Source organism: Nannobrachium achirus (genome assembly GCF_963921795.1).
Source record: "Nannobrachium achirus genome assembly, chromosome: 19".
Lineage (NCBI taxonomy): Eukaryota > Metazoa > Chordata > Actinopteri > Myctophiformes > Myctophidae > Nannobrachium > Nannobrachium achirus.
In genome coordinates this window covers 38244934-38264620 of record NC_137826.1, presented here as the reverse complement: position 1 = coordinate 38264620, position 19687 = coordinate 38244934, and the positions used below count along the sequence as shown (strand labels likewise).

The 19687-nt window shown below is 40.4% G+C and overlaps 2 protein-coding genes across 2 annotated transcripts; both read right to left on the bottom strand.

The window, feature by feature from the left end:
• Positions 1–205: 205 nt before the first annotated feature.
• On the bottom strand, positions 206–15157 carry ik (IK cytokine). The gene is made up of 20 exons (XM_080748755.1): positions 15002–15157; positions 13897–13963; positions 13590–13682; positions 12688–12747; positions 11151–11318; positions 10893–11007; positions 8735–8805; positions 8360–8406; positions 7862–8025; positions 6475–6583; positions 6262–6307; positions 5728–5941; positions 5513–5531; positions 5228–5310; positions 4979–5067; positions 3992–4049; positions 2792–2880; positions 2197–2305; positions 2001–2035; positions 206–1607 (listed from the first exon to the last, which is right to left on the bottom strand). Exons 1-20 carry the CDS (start codon positions 15009–15011, stop codon positions 1580–1582), a joined length of 1674 nt encoding a protein of 557 aa, XP_080604881.1. The 5' UTR covers positions 15012–15157; the 3' UTR covers positions 206–1579.
• A 1301-nt stretch (positions 15158–16458) lies between these two features.
• On the bottom strand, positions 16459–19231 carry ndufa2 (NADH:ubiquinone oxidoreductase subunit A2). The gene is made up of 3 exons (XM_080749123.1): positions 19110–19231; positions 17513–17619; positions 16459–16653 (listed from the first exon to the last, which is right to left on the bottom strand). The coding sequence occupies exons 1-3, from the start codon at positions 19211–19213 to the stop codon at positions 16562–16564; spliced, it is 303 nt and encodes a 100-aa protein (XP_080605249.1). The 5' UTR covers positions 19214–19231; the 3' UTR covers positions 16459–16561.
• Between the last annotated feature and the right edge of the window lie 456 nt (positions 19232–19687).

The following is a 19687-nucleotide window of genomic DNA, read 5'->3' as shown; positions in this document are numbered from 1 at the left end:
ACAGAGCTATTTTAGCACCTTTTTTTTTTTTTTTTGCAAAAGCATGCTCCTTTACATGTACATATTGACCTTGATCTTGGAAGTTTTCTTACTTCTGACTTTTGAGGGAGTATTTTTAACCTGGTCCGTATTTTTATGAAACATTTAATGGGAAGAACATTCACAACAATGATTAGAAACAACTCAGTGGTTTTTCTTCCTTTATTGGGTTCTGCAGTGTTTGTGCATCAAGTTGTGTGTAACATTGTGCTACAATATATTTTTTGCCATTTATTCTCATCACAAGATCAAAACGGTCACCATTTTACACACAATATTCAGTCCTTTTAGGAATTGAAAACAGCTGAAAGCATACTAAAACCTTCTAATCTACAGATATAGTACTGTTCCTTTGAAGTGATGTTGAACCTTTCTAGCACCTTGGATGAGCTGATTTCTGCAAGCGATATTTGTTTTCGTAGGGACGAGTGAGTTACACATCTTCCAAGGGAGCACTCTGCTTTGTCAGCTCAGACAGCACGCAAGACTGTGTTTACTGTGCCCAACCATAACCTTAATCCTAACCATAACTGTATCCTTATCTTAACCTCACAAAACCTATGCCTTAGCCTTACCTTAACATTAACCTCACCAAATCTATGCTTAAACCTATCCTAATCATAACCTGACCTGACAGATCTTCCTCAGGTTGACGATGTATGTACACACCATTGTTTTTTCTCTTGTAGACGTACTGCTCTATCTGGAAGTCAATGTTGGTGCCTCCCAGGTGGATGGATGCTGCTAGGAACTTCAGCACATCCTCCTCCTTCATCTGAAGGACATATGCCTAAACCTAAAATTATCCTAAACACACAATCTAAAAATAAACATAACCTTATCCTAATCTTAAGAGGTCAGAGATACATATAAGTCAGGACCTCATGACTTAAAGTAACACGTGGTCTGTGCATGGCATGAATAAGCTTTTAGGAAAGTGAAATGGCTACATTTGTGTAATATTTGATTTCACAGCATCTGATGTTACACAGATTTGAACAAATTCAAAGGTAACGCAAATAGAGCCGCTTCACTTTAGTTTCCTACTACTAAATAACAGGATTTTTGGAGACCCTGGCCAAATGCAACAAAGACTTGATGAAGAGAGAAAGGAAACAGATTTTTCTTTCCTCAGTCACAGAGCAACTGATAAAGATGGACAATATCTTAACGTAGAGTATGTACCGTATTTCATGGCCAGGTACAATCCAAGGTTCTACCAAAGTTCAACATCACAGGAGTAATTCACAAAAGAGATACCCACGTTTGATATCTAAACAAATGTAAGAAAAAGTATAATCTAATTACATCAATTAAATTAAAAGGATGCTACTTTTTTTTCTTTATTTTTTTAGTTTTTTGGACCCCTTTTACTGACTGGAACCTCCCATCTAATCAAAACAATTGAAATAAACCAAGTTGAATCATTTCAAATCAGAGCGGTGGCACTGGGTTGTCTCAACGAAGGAGGAATGGTTAAAAACAAAACAAAAATAAAGTAGAATGAGGGAGAAGCATTTCCATGGAAGGATGGAGATCTTCAGTATTTGGGCCTCTTAATGTCCACTCTGAAAAGCAAACCAGAGAAACACATTGTTAACGGTTTTAATGGTTCCCAGACTTCCCACATTCAGTACATACAGCGTAATCTCTATACCAGCTTTCATGTCATGAACCCCCAAATTGATGTTTGGCCGCTGACCCCCATTTGAAAATACTTTGTTTCAGGGACCAATCATACAAGATTTGTGTTGTTTTTGGAAAAATAGCAGATCTACAAGCTCATAACTCGTTACATCCAACGCGCTTTGAGCTAGTTGTTCTGCCATTTTCAAATATCCGATGTTTATGCGGTTATAGTGGTTAATAAACACATTTTGCTGGGGAACCACTGCTCTATACAGTCTGATTACAAGACTGAGACGAGAACCACTGAAACGAAAAGAAAGAAAAATACTCACCCATCTGCCTCCATCTTCTTTCTCTTCTCAATGATCTGACAATGAAAGAAAGTGAAAGTTAGCATTTTAATCAGATTAAAGTTCCTATTTTAATCAGACACTTTTTTGTTACATCTTGTACACAAGAGTAATCTATCTAGTGTTATTATACAAGACTGTCTATCTTTTCATCTCTATTCATCCAGCCATGTCTCACCGCGCTGATCTTCTTCCACTGTCTGTCCAGCTCCGCCTTCTCATTGGTCTCCTTGAAGCGTCTGGTCTTGCGGCCCTCAGACATCTTAATACCATACTGGAAGGCAGCCCTGAAAGAACAAAAACACAACATTATAAATCACATGAAAATAAAACTTATTTAGGACAGAAAAGAGAGACAGACAGTAAACTGAACAGCAGATGTGCAACACAGCTAGAATCAAAAAGGAAAACGTATGAGAACATGGTCAACCATTCAGTAAATAACCATTTTTGTACAGAACTGCTCATCAATCAACTTCACACTTGACACTGTACTCTGCCATGTGTCCTCAGAGTACACTTGATCAGATGAACGGTTCGCAAGATATGTGGAGTGCAGACAGACATACAAAACTGTAAAGGTGTGAAGTTGATCGGCCGAAAGGTTTGTGAGATACCAGTCGGAGAAGACCAGTTCTGGAGAACCGCTGATCCGATCAAGTTCACAATCGTGAACACGGATGCACGGTTCCCAAGATATGCCAAGGAAGGTTATGCAAACGGAGATGATGAAATTCTTAGGATTTGTAGATAGGAATTGTAACGCTTCATACTTGGGCAAGGCCTCCTTGTTGTTCATGTAGTCTGAATATTCTTCCTGGGTATCGAAGTCCCAGCGACCAAGAGGACCCTTCTTGTTGCCCTGCGAGAGAAACACAAAACCAACTTGTCATGTTTGGAAATTAACCCATTTAGGGCCTAGAATTATTGACTGCTTTAACCAGTGAAAAATAGCAGATATACAAGCTCACAGCGCGGCACCGAGTGCCGCGCTGCAAGCTTGTAGATCTGCTATTTTTGAAAAAGTCGTGAAAATGTGTGCAAATCTTTGAATATATGTATTTTCAAAGCGAACGTTTGTAACTCAAATTTTGCTTCTGGGTGGTCCCTGGAACTAGATATTTAGAAATGGGGGTCCGTGGCCAAATAAATATCATTTTGGGGGTCCTTCACATGAAAAGGTTTGAGCACCACTGACATAGTAGTCTCTCAAGAACAGACTAACTGAGCTCCAGTTAAGTGAAAAGGACCTTTTCTTTGACGATGGCTGGCCAGATTGCTGACATAGAAACATAGGTTTTTTCCAAAAATCTTAGAAGGATTCAAAAGACACTTATAGAATCGGGTCAAAATTCTAATTTTCACGATTTTTCAAAAATAGCAGATCTACAAGCTCGCAGCGCGGCACTCGGTGCCGCGCTGTGAGCTTGTATATCTGCTAATTTTCAATAGTTAAAGCATAAAATAATGATACACAAATTGTGTACCTGTTCTGAATGGGTTAAAGCAGCATCAAACAGTGTTCAATGGAACGATTCATGGAATAGCTATAAAAGCACTCCATAATCATTCCACCTTGCTTACATCATTCATAACATCACAATGTCTCGCTCTCTGAAAATGTATAATGTAATGTAACTGTGTGGTATGATCACAATATAGTAATAATACACGCAAGGTTGTGCTGTACACTGATAATGGCACTGGTGTGCTGATCTACAGTATGGCACTCAGCCTCATGCTTGTGACAGCAGCACACTCCCGCTTGTGGAGTATTGGTTAAATCACTTTGTTTCCCAAACAGTGGGTCGCGGACACGTTTTTATGGGTCCCTTTGTTTTCTGTAAGCTTGTAGTAAACATCAAATGTCTCTTTTGGGTCTCGAGCTAAAAGGTTTGGGAACCACTGGCTTAAATAATTGACCAATAGTCCCTGGTTTTCTGTGTGCTGTGATGCTGCTGGGTTCTAGTCACCTGGTCCATCTTGCTGTAGTCCACCTCTTCATCGCTGTCGACAGCCAGGTCATCCATGCTGGAGAGAGACAGAGAGGTGAGGACTGCTAGTATAGAATTCAACGCACACAAAAACAGTGTCTCCTGCCTCAGCTAACTGCTCTCCAGGACCAAGTTACTCCACTGAAGCTGCTTGGTGGCCAACAGTAGAAGGCTGTGGTCGTGCTGGGCAGCTCCAACACATGAATGTGTTTAATAAGTTTGTGTTGTGAAAACTATGTAAAAACTAAGTTAACATTCCCACAGGGTAATTGGTAGAAGTAAAAACAAACAAATTAATACATCTCTTTACAGCATACGAGTGTGTTGATATACAGTATGTGTCGTGTCGTGTGGGATTGTGGGCACGCCCACAGATATAAAGAGCTAGATGTCTCGTTCGCCTCTGCAGTTAATTGGAGCAATGTGCAAAAGTTCTAGACCGGACTTCCTGAAAAAACTAAGGGAACGCTGTCAGTCAAAGTGACTACTGGCCAATCACAGCGTGTCTTTTCCGTGACTTATCAAAGGACCACAATTCAATTCAACAGAGCCAGTTCCGATGTTGCGCTGCTCAGCTGTTCTTACAGGCTGCATACGTAAAGACCAGCCCCCACCTGCCTCTGATTGGCTTACCGACTTCCGTATGTGTGACGCACGCGGAAGCGACGAAGATTCCCTTAGTTGCTCAATGCATACGCCCCCTAGCCGAAGGAGGCGTCTACCTTTCTATGTCTATGGGCACGCCCAGTAGGTTTAAAAGAAATCAAGATTTTCATAATGGATTCATCTGTCAATTTATACCATAAAATGATGTTAATGAAAATTAATAAAGGGTTAGGGTATGATAAATCAATGAAATGATTATTTTATTACTTTCTGTCGATCCACTAGTGTGTAAAAATCCATGTGTGTGTGTGTGTGTGTGTGTGTGTGTGTGTGTGCGCGCGCGTGTGTGTGTTATCTTACGTCGCAGGATAACACTCTGCGTAGGAGTTGGACATGCCGAAAAAGTCTCCCAGCTGTTCTTTGCGGTCGCGTCCTCGCTGGCCCGCAGTGGCTGGCAGTTAAAGAATGACAGCAGCCACAATGTGGACAACACAACAAAACATAAGAATGAAAAGAAACTTTTTAACCTCTCTTCTCATTCACCATATAAATAATCGACAGTTCCATCAACCCGATTATTTTGACCAACTTTGAACCAGAAGGATATGTCTCCTGGCCCTGCCACTGGCTGCCGGCTGCACCGGCAAACTTCTCATTGATCATCTTGATCTGGTCTTTCACAGATCCAGGTCCTGGAGAGAGGGAGATGGTGTTTGAGAGGAATGTACAGCAGTAATAACACGACAGATACAATGACAGATGTCCTTTGTGGCTTCAATATCGTCTGATGTGTCAGCTGTCATCTTAAATGGCTGTACTGGTTACTAACATGGTAATAAAGTAGTAATCTTCGGCATTTAAAGACACTATAATAAAGAGAAGACTGTAATTTACCTGTCTCCATCTCTATAGGCTGCAGAGAGAAAGACACACACACACACACACACACACACACACACACACACACACACACACACACACACACACACACACACACACACACACACACACACACACACACACACACACAGTTAGTCATAATGTACAGTGTTTTATGGTTAATAATCACACAGGATTATGAATATTTGTGTAGAAGCCAGCCGACTGACCTCGGGATCGTGATCGTCGACCCTGGGCTTCTCAAAGTAACTGTTTCTCCTCTTCTCCTCCTCCCTCTCCCTCTCCCGCTCTCTGTCCCTCTCCCTTTCCCTCTCCCTCTCCCTCTCTCTCTCTCGCTCCCGGTAGCGCTCCTTGTCCTTGTCCTTAGGAGGCGGCTTGGTGGCGGTGGCGGACGGGATGTAGTCTCCGATGTCATCGAAGATACTGCAGGCGAGAGAGGATGAAAAATAACCAGTCAAAAACACTTTAATACAATTTTCATACCACGCGTGTGACATCGAAACAAGGTTTTCACCACATTTTAGGCATGTCATTATAGGTGAAATCAATCAACATTTTTCAAAAATAGCTCACAAGCCTATAGATTGATGTACTGTAATAGGCTAACAATATTAGGCCAAACACACAAAATGAAGTGACTTCTGATATAACCTAATAGCCGACCCATTATAATCAACTAGCCGACTATGAGGCGTCAGTAGTCCTAATAAATTGATTATGATTTCAATATTATTTTTACTCACCCGAGATCAGCCTCTGGTCCTGGAGCCTTCTTCTCATCTAGTTTACCTGCTCACACACACACACCAAAACACACATTACATTGTCAGTAAGAATATAGTATTAGCAGTAGTAGGTCTAATACACCAAAACACACATTACATTGTCAGTAAGAATATAGTATTAGCAGTAGTAGGTCTAATAGCAATATTAGTAACAGTAGTAACAGTATTAACCTTTGTCTTTCTTTTTCAGTTTCTTGTGTCTTGTTCCCTGGCGAAGGTAGGAGAGGATCTGAGTCAGCTTAGAGATCACGATGTCATTAGTGGTCAGAGTTGTCTGGGCCTGGGGACAGAGAGAGAGACACACACACACACACACACACACACACACACACACACACACAGAAAGTATAGTAAGAATAAAGCAAAATATCATGACTGAACCACTTCGTTCCAATCTGTGATTTGTGACTAGTGCTGTTTCCTAAAACAAACACAGTGTGTAATTGTAAGATGACGATGTTTAGGTATTATCATTCTAAAACTAAATGTTGCTGCTGTTCTATATATACAGCCGACCAGTTAGAAGAAATAACAGATTGAGGCTTTGCCCTTTGCTTTTATGAAATATCTGAGAACATTCATGTTTCATGACCACTTCAAATACTCCCTCATCTTAACACATATGGTGCCAACCCCGAGTTTCCCGAGTTTGTATTGGTACCACCGCTGTGCCAACCCCGAGTTTCCCGAGTTTGGGCCGTTTTTGAAAAAAAAAAGAAAAAAAAAAAAAATTTTTTTTTTCAAAAATGTTTTTTGGACCTCCAGAAATGTGTTAGGCATGATCGCGATCGCGAAATTGCATGTTTAACCCCCATACCAACCCATTCTTTCAAACATGGCAGCCATGTTTGTTTACATCTGAAGAAAACATAATGGCTGATAAATCATGAATGCCTGAACGGATTTCCAAGCGGATTTTTTTGTTTGAAAGCTGTGAACAGTGGGCACACACGTGGTGCATCATCTAGGCATGGGCGTGCACGATCCGTGCACTATAAATTACATGGAAGTCTATGGAGACCATGGCATAAAGGGACATTGAAGAGAAAAAATCATGGCACCAAAAAAGTTAAAATAAATAACTGAAAATAGCCGATCTACAAGAGACATGTTGTGAGATTTTAGATCTGTCATTTTCAGTATGCAACCTGTGTCCATAGAAGACATGCTGACTTCTATCATGGAAAAATTTACTGAAATCAGTCATGGCGACTGAGAACTTTAATCCATGCGGGAGTGAGAAAGCACGAGAGAGAGAGAGATACAAAACAGAAGAATGGAACATTCCATGGTCGCCAAATAATTTCCCTCATAATATGGGGTTGTGGTATAAAAAGGTTTGAGAACCCCTAGTGTATACGTTTTAGAATTAAGTAATGCAGATTTGTTACGGGTCCATTTGGTTTCATTTTACTCTGAAGAGATCTATAAGGGTCGTTTTTGGTTACCAACTCTCCATCATTTAGCTGGGGGCCACCTGGAACCCCCTCAAGGACCACTGGCGGTCCCCGGACTACTGGTTGAAAACCCACTGATCTACTCATTAGCTGGTCCTAACCTCCATAGTGGGGCAGTCAGCCTTGCTGCGGATCAGTGTGGTGGGGATGTCCGTGTCTGCGTATTCATCCTCCAGGTCGACCACGTAGGCCATCCTGCCTGGCAGGAACAACTCGTTCCTCTCCATCTGACGAGACCTGAACATCATGCGGTAGATGTTCCTTCCTGTTGGGGAGTGTGTTTTTGAAAATGCATAGTTTTCCAAAACATTTCAAAAATAGCCAACATATAAGATCACAAGAGGTTGAATATGGCTTAATGGGTGGTTAAAGCCAGACTATGTAACTATAACGTCAAATGTTCTTTTCATATACTGAAGCGTTGAGATGTTCTCATGGAAACTTTAATCAAATTTAAGTTTTGATTAGAATTGATTTTGCATGTCTACAGAAGATTTCGGTCAAAACACTGGTAGTTTAGTATTCTCTAAAATCAGGATCGGACCCAAAGATCTGACTTCTGTCGGGCTGTAAAAAAGAAAAGAAAAAAACACACTCACCCAGACGAGTCTTAAACTCAATCTTCTCCTCTGGCTCTATGTCCTTCCTGATAAAACAGAGACAGAGGTCAAAGGTTGTGATCTCACACAAGCATAAACATTATGGGTGCCTTTGTCTCATTGACGCCGAGGGCAATGGGCCGTTAAGAGTTAGGATACCATATTATATGAAACCACTTTCAACCTGGAGTCGTTATTAGCCATGTCATTATAGGTAATATTTGTCAATAATTTACAAAATATTACATGTCACAATGTGATGAATTTATAATATGTAGTAGTTATCATATTAGAGAGATTATTATATTTACTGGTTCCCATACAATTTATTTTTTAAATAGACGTTTTACATTTGCTGGTATATGAAGAACGTACTTCACTTCCTTCTGAACTTTTTCCATCATGTCCTCTTCTTCTTTCTCCTTACTGGTGATCTCAGCTCGTACCTGACACACACGCACATACACACAAAATATTGCTCAGGGTGGAACCACTACTGTGCACTTTAACAAGACATTTCACCATATCAGACCTGCCAACCTGGCGGCGCCCGCAGCGCCCGCGCAGCGCCCGCGGTGCAAATTTTGTGGTTTTCCTGCACAAAACAGTGTATATTTTGGGGGGTTCCACGCGCCTTTTTGGGTGGGACCTTTACAGTTATGTTAACAAAATTTCACACCAGAAATGTAGCACATTGCATGTCTTGACTTACACTAATAGGAGGAGGCAAGATCAACCTTTTAAATAAAAATGCCATTTGGTCTGGAGAAAATGTAGGCTAGTATTACCAGGCAATACAGTAATGTTGCTTTGGCAATATTGTTGACAAATCCTTAATAAAATATATTAACTGCACTTGCTCAGAGTTAGTTAACAATAGACTAGCAAAACAGTCTCACCAGTGACTTAATGAATGAACATACATCAACATAATCATGTTATTCAAATAGCAAAATAGCTTAATTACATTGTCAGGTAGGCTATTTACCTTTAAATATTTACCTGTGTCTTTGTTAAACATTGTTAATTGAGCAGCCTAAATAAAACCACCTTTCTGTGCATGATTTGCATGAAGTTGAAAGTATTCAACTCATGTAGGTTTCTATTGCATTCATTAAAATAGGCCTACATTGTGTATAGATCAAATACCGTCTAGTCTGTATATTCATTCATAGAGGATACAGGCTACTCATTGTTAACAAACCATTAATGTCTTCATATATTCACAGGTAATAAATAACTTGTTCACCTTTAATGTTTTTGACAATACACATAGTCCCCCTAATTCCTTCATTCATACTCATTTAGAGATAGTGGAACAGGGAGCCCAGTATTTTATTTTCATTCTTTTGGATCTTTACTCTAAAGCCTAATCATGGTCAATGTATGCTACAGTTCATTGTACCTGGTCACAAGTTTTGACATTTCCCGACTTCGCTCATGTGCAACACCGTCGTATGACGAAGTATAACACAGGCTTCATACACAACAAGCTGTCGCGGGGGCGACCGCAGTTTAATAGTATAATATTATTGATTCACTTGATTAAAACCCTAACCGCGTCGCGGAGAGGAGCGACAACAACATAACAACCATTTCATTCTCACCATCGTGGCTGCTGACATGTGAATTCACCTTAGCTGAGTGTTATCTTAATATATTACCTGTTAGTCAGACTACTACTCCGTAGTTGTTTGTAGGGGCGACACCGACGACTCGCACAACACGGCCATTCTCCGTTTATCTTCTTTATAAATTAATCGTATTAATATCGCCGTTGTACAAACCGGGCGGCGATAGCTATGAGATGAGTAGCTTCTTATTATAACTCTATGATGAGTAGCGTAAGTGTACATGCTGCACCGCGCTGAAAACCAAAATAAACTCATGGCATCCGGTTCAATTCTTCTTCTGCCGAAAAAAACGAGCATATCTTCTGTTCTAGTGCTCCCCAGCGCCATGCGCCCCATTCACACACCATTCAAGTGGTGCCTGGGAGGAACTACACGGCAGGTTGCAAAAATCTTCGCCTCGTTTGCTGCTGCAGAATGTGTTGTTATACCACGCCGCGCCCATCCCCCGAAGTTGCGTAGCAATGAGGGGAAATATCGTACCTGCGTACAGAGCCTTAAAATGCGTACGGGTTGGCAGGTCTGCCATATGTGAGCAATCTGAGCATCATATCATTCATTGTCTTTTGAAGTGTAAATCTCATCCCGCTATAAACAAACTAAAAATACAAATAACTTAGAGGACAGGTACAGGAATACTCCCCATGGAGTAATCTAGTACACATGAAAGCATAGGACATAATGAATGGCCGACCCACATTATCTAAAAAATACGTAAAAGGGAATAAAGGAGAGATCAAACCCATTCTTTGGGCCCTTTGGTGGACAACACAAAGTACTAACTAAGCACACACACACACACACACACACACACACACACACACACACACACACACACACACACACACACACACACACACACACACACACACACACACACACACACACACACACACACACACCTTCTGTAGCAGGGCGAAATCGAGACCTTTCACCAAGTGAGTATGTTCCATGTCACCTCCCAAGAACTTGGACTCTTGGATCAACTGACGACGCTTCTCAGCTGCTGATTTGTCGCTGGAGAGAGTGATGTTGGTAGATACAGATCAAAGAAAGAAAAAAAAAGACAAAGAATAGTCATTTAGTAGTGACAGTATGGAAGTCATAGTAACAGTAGTAGTATTCGTAGGAACAGTAGTAGTGGTAAGAGGTGTACTTACGCCTCAGCAGTAGGGCCTACAGCTCTGTAGTTGGCTGTTGTGCTGATGAGTTCAGTTTCTTCATAGTCTTTGTTGACTCCATCTCGTCGCTCGCGGGCTCTGTCTCTGTACTTCTCTGCCAGCTCTCGCTCTCTCTCCATCTCCTGCTGGCGCAGCTTGGCGTAATAACTGAAGAGAAATATCAGTACGATTATGAGAACAGAACGATTGTCCCTCAGTAGTAGATAGTGAGTGAAAAACTATCCACGCCCGTTACCAGTAAGTCATTATGAAGTGGCCTATGGCTGGTATCAGCCAAGCAGATTTAATTGAAGTTACCATCCATACATTTTTTTGTCCGTTGTCTCCATCTCCCAATGGAGAGAGAGAGAGAATTGCAACTACGATAGTTATATTTTCTTAACATCTCTACCATACAGATAGTCTCTACTCCCCATTTATTTTGTATTCTCTACTCTGTCGTAGGAAATATAATGTTTTGAGTTCTGGGAAGTATCTCATAGATAGATAAGCAGTGGAGTGGAAAGCAGTGGTGTTTGGTAACACAGTTCTCTCTGTTAGAGCCTCCAATATATGGAACAGTCTCCCGACTGAAGTAAGACAGTCCTCCAACTATCTGACCTTCAAGTTCAACCTCAAGAGGTGGCTTAAATCAAATCAAATTTGTAATCATGAGTAATTATCTGCTCCATCTGTTACTGGAGTTGCTCATAATTGGCTAGTACTAGTCCCTTTAACAATTTACTATTTTACTATTACTATTTTACTATTACTATTTACTATTACTATTTACTATTACTATTTACTATTACTATTTACTAAAATGTTACTGTTGTCGGCTCTGGCCGTAAGAGGTGGCTTAGAGCAAGTCAAACTTACAATCATGGGTAACTATCGGCTCCATCTGTCACTGGAGTCACTCAACTTGCTATAAGTATGTCCCCTTAATGTTGTACTGTACTGTTTTGTTTTGTTATGTTTTGTTTTGTACCGTATTGTATGTATAGTATGTTTTGTAAGGATAGCCTTACCTTCACTTTTGTACAGCCTGCCCAGGGACTACAGATGGAAATTAGCTCATGGCTAAATCTGGCATATTTACATTGATGTTGAAAAACTGACATGTTGATCAATGTGCTTTGTCCCTGACAAATAAAAAAATAAAAAAATAAAAATAAATAAAAAAAATGTAATTGTTAGCCATCTGGAAAGTCATATCTAAGGAGTTAAGGAAGGTGGGGACTGTATGATGATTGCATTTCACCTTTGTGAGGCTGGGAGACATCTTTTTGTGCATTGGTCTTTCATGTTGTATGTATATTACAGCGCTGTAAATAAATCTATAACATTTATTATTGAAACCCGAGTCACTGTGTGTGTCTGAATTATTCTGCTAGCAGTAATTCGACTCCATAAATTAATCTAGCAAGGACTTCAACGTCAGTTTCCATCAGTATGAAAAGTGTAATGCAAACAAAAACCTCTCTGTTAATGTTTAGTCTCTGTATGACTCAACCAGAGCTTTGATAACCCTCACCTTTTCTTCTTGCGTCTCCGTGCTGCTGGATCCTCGTCCTCATTGTAGTCCCTTGGCATCCTGGGTAATAAAACAGTCTTTTTAACTGATCCGATTTTCACCTCAAAGCTTTAACTCAGAATGCCAATTGTTGTGTCTTTTTTATCAACTCCTTTCAATTAATTCAACAAAAAATGTAGAAAGAAAGGTTTAAAAGCATAAAGGACAATTACATTGCCTCATGTGGACTCAAAAAAGTGGTAGTGGTTTAATAAAAGGGCACATTTTAGTATCTCTTGTTGAAATATAAGGATCTAAGCTAACAACATAGATCAATAATAGAATAATTAAACATTTTATCACTGCAGTGCACCTCCTACCTATGTTTCCGACATGCTCACACCTTACATACCACTCAGATCCCATAGTAGATCATCAGACAAAGGTCTCATCACTAAGCCCAAAATAAACTCAAAATCAGGTCATGGTGCCTTCAATCATGATGGTCCTGCTCTGTGGAATTCTACTGCAGCTGATATAAGATCTGCTACAACAGTGTCTCGTCTTTTAAAAGCAAACAAAAAACCTTACTGTTTTCACAAGCTTTTAGCAAGGTTTGGAGTGTGCAGTTACCTTCCTTTTTTAAATTATTGTACTGCCACTTTTATTGAGTTTTTATGTGTTAATCATGATATGTACAGATTTGATTAGATGGCACTGTGTGTCAAAACCTCAGTCACCTGCTTTAGTGTTAGTCCTGTATGTTCCTGTGCACGGTGATCTTACGCTAAGAGCTAATTGTCAGGTTGTAACTGCACCTAATCTAATGCCACATGTACATTATGTATTCCTATGTATTAACGTGTTTGTGCTTGTGCATATCATCAGCAGTCAGTCAGTCAGTCAGTCAGTGATGTACTCACTCATGATGTCTGGATTTGGAAGGTGGGGCTGAGGAGGGGGCAGATCTTGGGGTCATCAACAGTTTCCTAAAGTCATCGTTGGTCAGCTTGGACCTGAAAGTCGCCAGGATGGGCAGGAAAGGGACGTTGTTAAAAGGTTGATACAGAACAATTCAGGAACAACAAGCAAACAAATAAAATACCTTGTAACTTACACATCATGGACTATGCACTATTCTTAAACACTATCATCAAGTCAAGATATTTTCTCCACAGAGTCAGTCAAATGGGCTAAGTTTAAGTGTTTAATCCTAAACAGCAGACTCACTGTAAAGCAGAGCGGAGGTCTTCCACCTCATGGCCATCAGGAGCCAGGGGGTTGGAGTAGGTCTCAGCTGGTAGAAGAAAGGAACAAGATAGGGCATCACTTATTATAATTACTGCCATCTGTAGTAGGGTGCACATTCATTATTCATTAGCTAAATATGGAAACAAATAAAAGTTTGTTATTCAAGAGCTGCCTGGAACTGTCTATATATTTGTGTGCCTTTCTGATTTATAGACATATTGCTTCATAACTGTCTCGCTCGAAATGAGAGTAATGAAACATAATCATACATATGATATCTGGACAATGACCAGCCAATGACACTTGTGTCTAAAGGTCTGTGATTCAAATAGAGATGAGAGGACAGATTGCACACATTAGGACTGCGACATACATTCTGATGATGGAGGCAGGGTGCTCATATTGAAACACTTTGTGATGGGTGGTAGTTAAGAATTGTAATCTGTGGACAATCTGTCCCAGACTGTTATAGATTAAATTGGGCTCTGTAGCTAATTCTGGGACCATCATTACATTTAATAATATACAAATAAATCGTGTTGAAAGGCACATTTTACTTAGCAGAATAATACAGTAAGGTCAGCCATTCAAACCTAAACGGACACCATTTACAGTACACTATAGGACCACAATGGAAACAAGTCCTCAGGACTTTTTCGAGTTATCCTTTCAGCCTAAATGTCTGACTGTACCTCGTGCTGTTTACATTTCTGACTAATAAAGAATTCAATCATCCAATCCAATCCATCTGAACTAAGCGTGATACTTCGCAGCAGCGGTGTTACAGTAACTAAGTACTATTTACTTGAGTACTGTACTAAGTACAGTTTTGGGGTAATTGTACTTACTTTAGTAAGTATTTCCAATTTCCAATACTTTTAGCCTACTTCTACATAATAACTCCACTCCATCTCAGATCCAAATATTGAACTTTTACTCAAACAGTGTTGGAGTAAAAGTCAGCGCATTTAGAATACTGATACTTAGTAAAAGATTTAACTACTTGGCAAGCGATACGAAGGCTAACGTTAGCATTTAGCAATCGGTTACAGTAGCCCTATAAAATGCATAAACTCCAACTTACTTTCAGGCATTGCGTCGAAGATTCTTCCCTGTCCTTCAAGGGGAAGTAATATTTATTCGTGTCTATTCCAAACACATAGGGTAAATGTAACGTAGTAGTTATTTGTTGCCGTGGTTCTCGAGTCACGACACTCTTTTTCATGTAACAGCAGCTATGTTGTTGTGATCCTGCGGCTGTTTCCTGTCAGTGTTGCCAGGTTGTGTGAGAGAAATAAGCAGACAGGTCTATGAAAACAAAGCCCCAAAGAAGGCCACATGTCAAGAGCACATTTAAACGGATCTACAAGATCGCAACACATCGCGATGGGTTGTGAGCGAGCTTGTAGATCTCCTTTTTTTATTGGGGGAATTTTTGAAGCATTTTAAGAACAAAAGTCTAGTATGGGGAATTGGGGATGGGGGTCCCTATAATATTTAGTGGCAGCTGAAACAAAATGTTGTCAGATGGAGACAATTTGGGGATTCTTTTTTTAAGATTAGTTTTTGGGCTTTTTTGCCTTTATTGATAGGACAGTAGACTGACAGGAAATGGGGGGAGAGACATGGAGTGACATGCGATGATCGGGAATCGAACCGGCGACGCTGCCAGGCATCCATGCCTATGTATGTGGCACTGTGGCAATGCCTAAGTGGTATGCGCCTGGACCAGTAGGTCAGCGGGCGCCCCAATTTGGGGGTTTCTTGACGTGAAAATATTTAGAACCACTGGTTTAAACAACAAAAAATGCAACCTGCAAGCGCCAATATTTACAAGCAATATTACAGAAAAACAAAGTTACGTATAAGCAGACATGGCAACACTGTGCGCAGACCGACAGGAAGCAGTAGGAGGGAACCACAAGCTTTTCTTTGATGGCGTGGCATATCGCCATCTAGCGGCCATGAATTGGAACTATCAGTTCCACATAACAGACCAGGATTTATAACACCCCCAATTCGAATTCGAAAGCCTATATGCTTATGTTTTAGTTATGACAAAATGTATTAAATAAGATAATTAACATTTCAATACCATTTCAGTAAAGTAGTTTACTGCTGCACACTGATGAAAGAACATGGGTAGGATAGAGAGCCAACATAGAAAACTAAAGAAGTAGTCCCACTGAGGGACTTTCGTTTGTATTGATTAAATGATGAACAACTTTAATGGTTAGTTGACCAAAATCTTAATCTTAATTCAAAAAGTAAATGTAGAAATGTAAATGAAGACAGTGTGCAGGCAGGAACATATATTTTCAATACTTTTTCAATATAAAAAAATCTTATCAACAAAAGATATTAAGACTTTTTCTCCCCCTCTTTAACAGTTTTTAAATGATTTTATTCTTTTGGCATGTGCCTGTTAAAGATGTCTATTTTAGTTAATCAAACTGGAATTGTGTTCAGTTGTCACATTGATGAATAACACTAGGTAAAGCAGCACAGATACATAAACACACATCTACACTTTGTTGGAGTTAGTACATTTGGTTTATTAACAATATAATATATTAACAACAGTTGATGTCATAATCACATTAACAACACAGGGATGGGGTGGAGGAGAAGCAGTCCAGTAATGTCAGGGTTTGGTCTTGACCACCGTCTCTAGAACTTGGGCTACTTGTTCTGATGTCATGTTGTCCAATGGAACACTTCTTTCCTTCCCAAAGTCTGGAGAGAACACACACACACAAAATACAGGTTTGAAAAATAACATAATACCCATCTGGTGAAGTTTTATTTTTATTTAAAAAGCAATGTAAGGCCCAGAAGACAAAGGGCCCTTTATTCTAGCAGTGCGAGTACGAGGCTCAACACAAATTATCGTAATATGATCAGTGTGCCTGTCTATATTTGCTATCTATTTCTATATTTTAAAGACCAGGGGACACAACAAGAATACGCTGAACTAAGTAGAAAAAATACGCTAGACAATGCAAAATAAAAACTAGAACTGCACTCTGTTGAGGTGCCAACTGATAGACACTGAGATCTCCATATTTGGGCATAAAATGGGCAAGGACTGACAGATACAGATATCTCCATATATGGGCACAAAGGGTACAGAAATCTCCCTTTAGGCATATCAATTGGATTGGCGGTGAAGCGTAGGTGTGAGGGCCGCGTAGCAGCCCAAACCTCTAGTACAATCAAATCACTCAATAATAAGCATGTTTGTTTGTTAGGGGTAACCGTTAAGCCCAACCTACAGTATGGTTTTTGAAGCGGTGAAAGCCGCTTCCAAAGAGTGGCTTTGTGTTTCCCACACCCATATATGGTCATTTCAGTCCAGAATGAACAGGTTTTTTCAAAAACAAAATGTGTGTTTCATGTCCATATATGGTCATCCCAGTCCAGAATTAACAGGTTTTATCAAAAACAAAATGTCTGTCACCTCATGTCCATATATGGTCATTCCAGTCCAGAATGAACAGGTTTTATCTGTCCCGTACGTCCAGAATATCAGTCCAGAATGAATAGGGTTTTTCAAAAACAAAATGTGTCAAAACAAAGTCTCTGTGTCTCTCACCATATCTGGCCCAAAGTTTGGCTTGGACTCCAGAACACTCCCTGATCAGGATGGGAAACTCCGGATTGGCTTTCTTCAATACCACATAGTTTTGTTCCACAAAGTCCCTGTTTTGGGGGGGAGACAGACACACACACACAAACAGTAGGCCATTAATTACACAAATCAATTGTTGGCAGGATCACATATAATGGTGCCAATATGCCTCACTGGGTTTAACAACAGAAGCACATTGGATCTATTCAGAATCATATTCAGTTCAATCTATACGAGACCAAACACTGGGGTTTTATCTACCAGTAAATGTCAGTTGATGTTAATGGTTACAGCAGTAGTTTCTAGTGTCATCATTTCCTAGAAAATACATTTCACAAAACTCAAAGCCATAATATAAAATAAATGTAAAAAGCTCAAGCCAGTGATTGGCTTTGTCTGAGCCACACATTTTCTTTGCCTACATTTAAAAAGAAACAAAGAAATCTAAGAAATTCCATAAAAATTATACAATTAAGAATTGGTGAAAATAGCCAATCGACAAGCTCACAATGCAGCACAAAGCGACGTGTTGTGCGCTTGTAAATCTGCCCATTTTCTCTAGTTTGGTTCTCGGGCAAACATCTGATGTCTCTTTTGGTCTCACCCTGAAAAGTTTGGGAAAAACTGCTGTAATGATGAGATAAGACCTTTGTTGGTCCCGCTGGGTTAATTCAATAAAGTAATGTCAGAAGCGGGATTCGAACCCGCGCCTCCATACGGAGACCAGAAATCCCTTGACCAGGAAGGTTTGTCACCTTGAGTCTGGCGCCTTAGACCGCTCGGCCATCCTGACAGATGAGAGCAATGAAGGCTACATAAGCTTTAATAGTGTGAGAGAATAATAGGTCCATATGGAGTGGACTGTGGTGGTGGGTTCGAGACAGTGTCATGTACTTGATTGATCGGGTTCAAGACAGTGTCTTGTAGGTAGCCTACTTGATTGAATACTTAGAAGTTAGCATAGGAAAAGGTACAGGACAGCACAGTTCACTGATACAAGGTCAACTAAAGGATGAAGATCACAAGAAAGCTTTTAGGCTTGTTTACATTAGGTCGCTTGACTCCCTTTGTACTCAATTAATCCAAAAATCTTACTGGACAGTACGGGGATCGAACCCGCGACCTTGGCCTTATTGGGACCACGCTCTAACCAACTGAGCTAACCGGCCGACAAACACACGTACATTTTTACATCATTAAAATGTTTGCATCTTCATGATGCATTGTTATTGAAGGATCATATTCATACTCAAAGGACTGGTTGTCCTGTCCAGGATTAGGACCCGCCGCAGTCCAGGTGTCCGGTAAGAACTTAACCGAGATGTCAACCCTAAAGCTTATGGATAATGGATCTGAGGATCCCTTTGTAACGCAGAGGTATTTGGGTTGTAAGGTCAGATATCCCGACTCGTACGGAAGGCTTGTTAGATGTATTATTTTTGAAGCTACAGACCGAGGCTAAGCTAAGTAGCAAACAAACCACAGTGGTGTGTTTCTCTAGACTCAGTAGTAAACAGCAGACTCAGAAGGTGAACAACACTCCATTTAATTTCATCCGCACCTGGCTCCCTGGCTGGCGGCAGAGGTCTGACACAAATGAAGACGTATTTCTCGCAGATTCTTGGCAAGGTTAGAGCCGATGCCCCTCACTACGGCGGCGGCCATGTTGGCTATGTTCTGTGAGTAAATCTAGTGCCAGCAAAATACTTCCGGTGTCGACCTCTTCAGAATAAGAATACCCCTAACGCCATTGAAAAACGACTATGATATAGCCTACACATTAAAAATATAGATTAAGCATTTAATTGAAGCTATACAGAGAAAATTATGTTTCTGTGTAAAAATAAAGTTTTAATGACAAAAAAAGATATACATCTAGATAAATGCTCTTCAATGGAGTGCATAGCCTTTACAAATTGGACACTGGAAAACAGACGGCTCTTTGTATTGGCACTTTTGACACAAGCACACGTTCACAGAGACCTCCTCTACCACACCACACTCTCCACTAAGCGGGAGGGGCGGCATTACAAAATTAGCTGGCCACCAGCCGCTCAAAAAGGCCTCAAATGGCGCAGTTTTCCGACTCTAGTGGGCGCTGGAGAGCAGCCGGTTCTTCGTGTCGGCACTTTTGACAAA